This window comes from Octopus sinensis, unplaced genomic scaffold, assembly GCF_006345805.1.
Source record: "Octopus sinensis unplaced genomic scaffold, ASM634580v1 Contig03097, whole genome shotgun sequence".
Lineage (NCBI taxonomy): Eukaryota > Metazoa > Mollusca > Cephalopoda > Octopoda > Octopodidae > Octopus > Octopus sinensis.
In genome coordinates this window covers 22501-32500 of record NW_021826260.1, presented here as the reverse complement: position 1 = coordinate 32500, position 10000 = coordinate 22501, and the positions used below count along the sequence as shown (strand labels likewise).

The 10000-nt window shown below is 46.4% G+C and overlaps 1 protein-coding gene across 2 annotated transcripts in view; it reads right to left on the bottom strand.

The window, feature by feature from the left end:
• Positions 1–10000, bottom strand: part of LOC115227436 (caspase-3-like) — a 22489-nt gene that overhangs the window by 1982 nt on the left and 10507 nt on the right. Inside the window, exon 2 of one of the 2 annotated variants that reach the window (XM_036498626.1) lies at positions 4783–4788. The exons of the other annotated variant lie outside the window; for it this stretch is intronic. Within the exon in view, the coding sequence (XP_036354519.1) occupies positions 4783–4788 (6 nt within the window). The remainder of the gene's footprint in view (positions 1–4782; positions 4789–10000) is intronic. 2 annotated transcript variants of the gene reach the window in all.

Here is a 10000-nt window from a genome sequence, read left to right as displayed (position 1 = left end):
TTATAAGTTTCCTAAATATATGTGTAAGATACGTCATGCTTTAATAATACCAATGGACCAATGATAAAAGTTACTACATTTAGGTCAGGGAGTGGTACATGAAGGTTTGGTATGTAACTTAATGCATGAGGTGACACAAATATTTTCCTAAGAAAATCACAGTTTGTTTATTACTCTTTTACTTGTTTCAGTCATGTGGCTGTGGCCATGCTGGAGCACCGCCTTTATAGTCGCACAAATCGACCCCAGAGATTATTCTTTGTAAGCCTAGTACTTGTTCTATCGATCTCTTTTGCCGAACCGCTAAGTTGCGGGGGACGTAAACACACCAGTATCGGTTGTCAAGCGATGCTGCGGGGACAAGCAGACATACAAACATATACACACGCATATACATGTATATAAACATATACGACGGGCTTCTCCCAGTTTCCATCTACCAAATCCACTCACAAGGCTTTGGTCGGCCCGATGCTATAGTAGAAGACACTTGCCCAAGGTGCCACGCAGTGGGACTGAATCCGGGACCATGTGGTTGGTAAGCAAGCTACTTAACACACAGCCACTCCTTTATTTCTCTACTACCCACAATGGGTTAAACATAGAGGAGACAAACAAGGACAGACAAACGGATTAAGTCGATTACATCGACCCCAGTGCGTAACTGGTATTTAATTTATCGACCCCGAAAGGATGAAAGGCAAAGTCGACCTCGGCGGAATTTGAACTCAGAATGTAACGACAGACGAAATACCTATTTCTTTACTCCCACAAGGGGCTAAACACAGAGGAAACAAACAAGGACAGACAGACGGATTAAGTTGATTATATCGACCCCAGTCAGTAACTGGTACTTATTTAATAGACCCCGAAAGGATGAAAGCAAAGTCGAATTTGAACGCAGAACGTATCGGCTGACGAAATACCGCTAAGCATTTCGCCCGGCGTGCTAACGTGTCTGCCAGCTCGCCGCCTTACCACGGTTTATTCCTGGAAGCTTTTTAGTCCCATGCGTATAGCTGTCGCAGAAATACGACTGCATATGTACACACACACACACACACACACACACACACACACACACACACACACACAGAGTGTCAACAAATGAAACCGTGATAACCTCAATATAGAAATCACTTAGGACCGCACAAATGATTCGGACTTACACACGGCTATCATCAGCAGGGTAAAGAATGGCTATGACGAGAATACAAGGGAGCAAGATATGGAGAGAAGCATCCAAATAAACACTTAAATATCTGGTTCTAATATATATATACTTGTTTCAGTCATTTTGACTGCGGCCATGCTGGTGCACCGCCTTTAATCGAGCAACTCGACCCCAGGACTTATTCTTTGTAAGCCCAGTACTTATTCTATCCGTCTCTTTTGCCGAACCGCTAAGTAACGGGGACGTAAACACACCAGCATCGGTTGTGAAGCAATACTAGGGGGACATACACAGACACACATATATATATATATATACATATATACGACGGGCTTCTTTCAGTTTCCGTCTACCAAATCCTCTCACGAGGCATTGGTCGGCCCGAGGCTATAGCAGAAGACACTTGCCCAAGATGCCACACAGTGGGACTGAACCCGGAACCATGTGGTTGGTAAACAAGCTACTTACCACACAGCCACTCCTGCGCCTATATATAATATATATATATATATAATATATATATATATATATATGTTTATCCCATAGTGGGTTACACCCATAACCCCTAACTTACTTTGTACTAGTTATACACACATACACACACACACCACACACACACACACACACACACACACCACACACATATATATATATATATATATATATATATATATATATATATAGATATATATATATTTATATATATACATATATATATATATATAGTTAATCCAAACAAGAAAGCACAAAAAAGCACAACAACACGAGGACGTGGAACAAATATGGTAATATTGGACGCTCAGGAAAGAAGGAAAGATCCAAAGAAGGGAAGACAGCGGAAAATAAATCGTCAACGGTACACACGAGGTCACATTTTTCATATATATATCTCTATATATAAACGGCAGTTTGTCTGTGCGTGCTTCTGTGTGTCTGTTTTCTCGTACCCTCACCCTGACCACGGCTTTCAACCGATTCTGATGAAACTTGACACACACATAGCCCAATGTCATAATTCAAAACTAACGCAGCGAAAATTTTGAAAAGTTCCCCCAGTTCTGAAAATAATTGATAAATTCGACATGGGGTCGAGAATCATAAACACGAACCACAGACTGTCTAGGGGACGCAACTCGAGAATCTAAGCTTTTTTTATGCAACGCATTATCTATGGTAGTTTTCACAACTTGCAATCGATTTTCACCAAACTCATGGTGAAGCTTAATGTTACCCTAAGAAACTCAATTCTGACGTTAGTTTTCCATGCAATACCTTACCATCAGAAACAATCGATAAAATCATGCCATTTTGGAAATCGCGTTCAAATTCAAGATGACATATTTCGACAATATCTTTCACAAATTGGCAGGAATCTTTTTTTTTTTTCACAAACGAGCACATGTCTGCTCCAAGGAGCTATATAGCCCTTTTTATTCAATAGGATACATTATTGGAAAAAATCGGTTAATTTAATCATATGTGGCACACATAGCAAACAAATTTGTGTATTAACACAAACCAGACTGTCTAGGGACGCAACTTGACCTTTTTAGCTATCGATAATTCGATCCAACCAATTCCTACCAGGAAGAAATTACATCGAGACTTTACCCCCAACACCGCCACTTCTGCTAATAGCTGCTGCAGCCGCAAGTTATTCAAATACTTTTTTTGTTTAAACTTTCTTTATAACTACCACACCACCCAAACGTTTTACCTTCAATTTTTGACGTACCCTAACGGTCCTCGGACGCTACTTTCAAACTCTTGGTTTATTATAAACCACTTTTGTCGTGTGCATCAAAAAACTTTTCCTTTCGTTTGTTCAGTTTGATCACTTTTGACTTTTTTCGTTGTTGCACTCACATTGCTGCCAGCTTTTTGGCCGTTTTTGTACATTTTTATACATTTTCGGATACTTACCCCACGAGCTCCTTTTTATTACACCTTTACCAAACACACATTGCTATCCACCAAAATACTTACCCCACGTGTTCCTTTTATTACACCTTTGCCAAAACACATTGCTATCCACCAAATGCCACCCAAGAAGAGAAGGACCCTCCTCAGCCCTCGGACGGCCAAGGCATCGGCTGCTAGGGCTAGAAGGGCACGCGAGACCCACGAGGAAACCGCCTTGCGCCTCTCGCAAACATCTTCCCGTTATGCCGCTGCTCAGGCATCTGAACTACTAGCGACCGTTCTACCCGACTTGCAAGGGTCGCAGCGTACAGATCTTCCCTCCGCTCGAGGTTGACGAAAGAGCAACAGTCCAGCCAAAATGCGGCTTCTTACTGGCTTCATCCGCAGAGCTCGCGAGAACCCCGAACAAAGGGCCATTCGGAATGCGGCTAACGCCACTAGCACCGCCAGGACACGATCTGTCGAAACCTCACAGCAGAGGAGACTCGCCAAGATGCTGACGCCGCAAACAAAGCCATGGCCAAAGCTGCCGAAACACCTCAACAGAGGAGAGCTCGCCAAGCTGCTAACGCCGCAAACACAGCCAGGCTCGATCTGCCGAAACTCCACACCAACGGACTATTCGGACATCCAGACATGCCATTAACACTGCTTCTGCTAGGGCTTCAGAGGGTGTGGGCTGAGGCGAGAGCTGAAAGGCTTTCAAGGGATGCCACTGCTACCGCTGTCGCACGTGCATCTGAATCTGCTGAGAGCACGGTGCACTCGACTTGAGACTATCAACAACTCGGGATATCATTCGTGGTGTACGTACCCCTGCCCCCGCTTTCTGGTTGTCACTGGCATTCAACTACGACGCCACAATTAACTTCTCCTTGCGTGACGACATCAAGATAGGGTCAATGACCAATTGTATGCCAGTTTTGCAAAGCCAAGAAATGGCCCGGAGAGCCACCTGGTTTTGTGCTGCTCTGTGGCAAAGTGACCTGTCACTCCTACGGGAACCACCTCAAACCACTGAAGGATCTCGCGGCGGTTTTAACCCCCGATTCGTCACAATTCCTTGAAATAATTCGAAAGTACAACTGCTCATTCCAAATGACCTCTTTCGGGGCCAAAATTCCTCCCAGAGAAGGCTGGATGCCCTACTTTCAAAGTGCAGGGACAGGTCTACCATCTTATTGGGTCACTTCTGCCAGACGAGATTCAGCAGTCTTCTTTCCTCCAAATATACTTCATTGCCGACTACAACCACCAGGTTGATGCACGCCTTGGAATAATACCGGGTACACAGCTATGTTCCCCGCAAAGACATTCTTCTCCGTCTCCAAACCATGCTTCATGATATCAACAGCTACGTCTGCAGCTTCAGATATGCCTTGGACAGTGCTCCATCTCCAAACTTCACCGTTGTCATTGATGCTGATAAACGACCCCACGGGAGACACGAACGCCGTTTCAAACGCACCGGCGTGCAACGAATTGCCGCAGTCATACACGGAGAGCAACACTACAGCCGTGACATAATCATCTCCTCCCGTGGTAACAACCTACACAGGATCAGCGAGACTCAAGATCTTATGACGCGCTTCAGTATCCATTGCTTTTCCCTTATGGGAAGACGGCTACCACTTCGGAATTCCTTTACGGCAGCCCTCCAATCAAACTACTGCGGCATCAAAGACGGTTTCCTGCAGGGCGTTCTACTCATACCGGTTCATGGTCAGGGAGGGTGAGTTCAGCTTATTGCCCCGTTGTCGTCAGCTATTCAACCAGTTCGCCGTCGACATGGCCGCAAAAATGGAATCGGAAAGGCTGCTATACATTAAACTTAATCAGACCAAACTTCGCTCCGACTCCTACATTCATCTCCGTGACGGTTTGCAACAAGAAATGACCCTCGCAACATCGGCAAGCCATGCATTCTACCCTCCACCTTCACGGGAGGACCGCGATATATGCGTGAAAGGACCCAAGACGCCTTGACCTACGTGCGCATTTACGGCCGGCCGGACCTCTTTATCACCTACACGTGCAATCCCAGCTGCGACGAAATCACTCGCGAACTCCTCCCGGGTCAATCTCACACCCATCGACACGACATCGTTGCTAGGGTTTTCGTCTGAATTTGGGCAAAATGAAGGATTTGATAGTTAAGGGTCAGATTTTCGGGCATGTCAGGTGCCACATGTTTTCGGTCGAGTGGCAAAAGAGGGGCTTGCCACATGCTCACATCTTAATTTGGCTCACTCATAAAATCGAGACTAATGACATTGACAAATTCATTTCCGCCGAGATTCCTGACCCCGATGAGGACCCGGACTCTACGAAATTGTCCGCACTACCATGGTACACGGGCCCTGTGGACCAAATTACGCCAACACACCATGCTACCAAAAACGGATTAGCCTGCTCAAAGGGATTCCCTAAACGGTTCACTTTGGAGACTCAAACAGGCGGCGATGGGTATCCGCTGTACAAACGAAGGAGTCCAGCCAATGGAGGCCGCACGATTACGGTTGGGCGATCAAGTGGACAACAGCTACATTGTCCCCTACTGTCCTCTCCTGTCGAAGATATTCAAAGCCCACGTCAACGTTGAGTTCTGCAGCTCCATCAGGTCAATACAATGTCTGCAAATATATCAACAAAGGCAGCGATGCTGCCATGTTCAGCATCCAGAGGACCACCAGTCGCGACGAAGTGTCCAACTACTTGGCTGGCCGGTACCTCAGCAGCAACGAAGCGTTTTGGCGCATTTACGGCTTCCCGCTTCCATCAGAGACGCCCGGCTGTGGTGCAGCTTGCTGTACACTTGGAAAATGGACAGCGGATTTACTTCACAGAGCAAAGTGCTGTGCAGATAGCCACCAGCCCTAAAGACACAACGTTGACTGGTTTCTTCAAATTATGCAACGTGATGACTTCGCTCGAACGCTTTTGTACCCACAGGTCCATCGTACTTCGTGTGGTCTAAAACACCTGGGTTCGACGGAAATCCGGCAAAAACGTCGAAAGCTTCCCAGGCGTCAAGTTTGACTCCTGCCTGGGTCGAGTTTACAACATCCCGCCAAACCAGCAAGAATGATTCTACCTCCGTCTCCTTCTACATGAGGTCACTGGTCCAACAGGTTTCGCCAATATACGTACCGTCAATGGGGTTCTGTGCGACACCTTCAGGGAAGCATATATGAGACTTGGCCTTCTAGAGGATGACTCCCAGTGGGACGCCACGATGGCAGAGGGTGCTTTACTGCAAACGCATTCGGCCCTACATCTTTTCGCAATCCTTCTTCAAAATGTCAGCTTAGTGATCCACTAAGTCTCTGGAATGAATACAGGGATGACATGTCGCACGACTTCTTACGTACGGCTCAGCAACACTGCCCTTCCGCCGAGATCACGTTCACCAACTTCATTTACAATTTTGCGCTCATTCAACTCGAAGACGCTGTCGTCGATATGGGTGGGTCTGCTTTAACAGAGTACGGCCTTCCACCACCCACACGTGAACACGCCAATGTTATGTCTGCTGAATTGTTACGCGAAACTTCCTACTGCATTGAGGAACTTGCACCAGTACGTCCAAGATAATGAACCACGGCTGCTTCCAGACCAGCGCATAGCCTACAACACCATCGTAGACTCTGTCAGACAGCAACGTGGGGATTTTTTCTTCCTTGATGCACCCGGCGGCACTGGCAAAACCTTCGTCACTAAACTAATTCTGGCAGAGGTCAGACGCAACACGGACATTGCCCTGGCTGTAGCTTCCTCTGGTATCGCGCCGCGTTGCTTCCGGGTGGCAGAACCACCCACTCTGCCTTCAGACTCCCGCTCGATCTGGCAAAGTCCGAGTCACCTATCTGCAACATCGCCAAGAACTCAGAACAGGCCGACATTCTGCGCAGATGCAAACTCATCGTATGGGACGAGTGCACTATGCACACAAAGGCGCCCTTGAGGCACTGGACAGGTCCCTGCAAGACATCAGAGACTCTACGGCCCCCATGGGAGGATTAACTTTACTTCTTTCAGAGGAGACTTCAGGCAGACTCTACCTTTTATTCCAAAGTAACCCGTGCCGATGCCGTGCGCGCGTGCCTTAAGTCGTCAGCTCTTTGGGCACATGTGCGGCCCTTGCACCTCCAAACTAACATGCGCGCGCAGTTAATTGGTGACAGCGGATCCGCTGCATTCTCCAGGGACCTCTTATCGCTCGGTGAAATAGGATGCTGTCTGATGCGGATGGCTACGTTCAATTGGACTCACTTTGCACCATTGTCGACACCCCTGCTAGCCTCCGGGACGCTGTCTTCCACGACCTACAAAACAATTTACGCGACCTAAAATGGCTGGCAGGCAGAGCTATTCTCGCACCCAAAAATACAACCGTCAACTCCATCAATATCCAGCTACTTGAAGCTCTTCCTGGTGATGTCCACGTCTACAAATCTATAGATAGGACAGCAGACCCCGCCCAGCTTGCCGATTTCCTGTTGAATTCCTGAATTCACTTGAACCGCCAGGCCTGCCACCACACATCCTGAAGTTAAAGTCGGTGCGCCCATTATGCTCATCAGGAATTTGGTTCCACCTAAACAGTGCAACGGCACCACGTTTGGTGTGAAACATTTGGCACCACATTTATAACGGCCACAATACTTACCGGTTGTGGGAAGGGAGAGACGTCTTTTATTCCACGGATGCACCTTCAACCGTCGGGCGCTGACCTACCAATCCACTTCAGGCGTTCTCAGTTTCCTGTTAAACTCTGCTTCGCAATGTCCATCAATAAATCCCAAGGCCAAACGCTAGAAGTCGCTGGGTTACATTTGGCGAACAGTGCTTCGCCCACGGTCAACTCTACGTGGGCTGTTCACGCGTTGGGAGGCGCAATGATGTTTTCATGTTTTCGCCCAACGGACAGCTAGGAACATCGTATATACAGAAGTATTCCAGTGAAGACAAGACATTGCAACGTCCACATGCACCTTCGTTCCCTGGAGGGAAAGGACTACATTGGGATTAGTCGTTGCCTACTAGGGGCTCTTACATACCCGGGCAACGCCGGGCTATGCTGCTAGTATATATATATATATATATATATATATATATATATATATAATATATATATATATATATATATATATGTATGTATATATATATACATACATATATATCTTTTTTTCCCTCTATATATATTTATTTTATTTTTAGTATAATTTTATCTTATTTTTAATATATATTTTCTTCATTTTTAGTATATATTTTTTAAATTTTTTATTCGGAAGTCCTGCGGCGATGGGAAGGTGGTGAAGCATGCAGACCTGACGGGTTGGAAGCATGTAGTCAGCGACCTGCACGTAGGCGGCCCATGCTAGATATGAAGTCGTCTCCTTGTCGCCCAAGACAGCGGTAGGATTCAGTTGCTGCATGGGTGTCTGAGCAGCTCCATTTGGAGAGGGCACTGCTCACCCGGAGACCGGGGAGGTTCTAGAAAGGGTGAACCAAAAATTGCCTGTCTTTCCATATCTGGTCAGTTTAGCGCGACTGACGGATGACCACCCTGCGCTCGAAAAACAAAGAGTCTTTCATCTATAAAATCTGGACGGAACTTAAACATTTCATGTTGGAATGTACACACTCTGTTGGACAACAAGAGTGATTGCAGGCCTGAAAGACGTACTGCACTTGTTGCTTGTGAGCTGAACCGTTATAAAATTGATATAGCTGCACTCTCAGAGACCCGTACAGAAGGTGATGGTCAGCTTGAGGAAGTAGGAGGTGGATACACCTTTTTTTGGAAAGGAAGGCAGAAGGAGGAGCGCAGAGAGGCTGGTGTTGGTTTTGCAGTCCGATCTGATATCCTTAAGAAGTTGGAAGAGCTCCCTGTTCCTATAACTGAACGTATAATGACGCTACGGTTGCACTTGAAAGGTAAGCGGTTTGCTACTCTAATAAGTGCCTATGCACCTACTTTGACTAGCTGTGATGAAGATAAAACAATCTTTTATACCCTGCTGAGAGTCATACTTAGAAAAATCCCCAATTCTGATAAAGTCATTCTACTGGGGCTTTTAATGCCAGGGTTTGAACAGACTGGCAAACATGGAACTCTCTAGGACGTTTTGGAGTAGGGAAAATGAATAGCAATGGTCTCATGCTACTGGAGCTTTGCGAAGAACATGAACTTTACATTTTATGCGCAAAGGTGATCACACAACAACATGGATGCATCCAAGGTCCAAAGTTTGGCACTTGCTGGATTATGTCATCATCCGCAAGCGCGACATTTATGACATTTGTAATGTCAAGTCCTTGCATGGATCAGAATGCTGGTGAGACCACAGTCTGGTGCGAGCAAAGTTCCGAATGGTGATTAGGGCGAAAGAGAGAAGAGGACCAGTCAGCATTCCCCGCCGTCTAAATGTCCACAAGGTATATGATGTTGTGGTTAGGAAAGAGCTTCAGACTCGCTTGTCCAGCATTGAAACTGCTGCAGCATGGGAAGATCTTCGAGACCAGGTTGTTCAATGTGCAGCCGAGACACTGGGGTATGGTACTGCCAGACACAGAGACTGGTTTGATGAGAGTGATGCTGAAATTCAGCGACTATTAGTGGTAAAGCGCCATGCCCACAGTGTGTTGCTGCACAGAGAACTGTCTAGCACTTGCCCACTATAACAGTGTAAAATCACTATTGCAGCGATCTCTCAGGAAGATGCAGAACACTTGGTGAGAGGATCTTGCTCGTGATGTGCAGGCTGCTGCTGATGCAAATGACAGCAAGAAGCTTTACCATCTTATGAAGCGAGCTTATGGACCTAAGAGCTCCACATCAGCTCCTTTGCTTTCCAAGGAGTCTTCCACCCTGTTTACTAAATCAACAGAAATCACAGG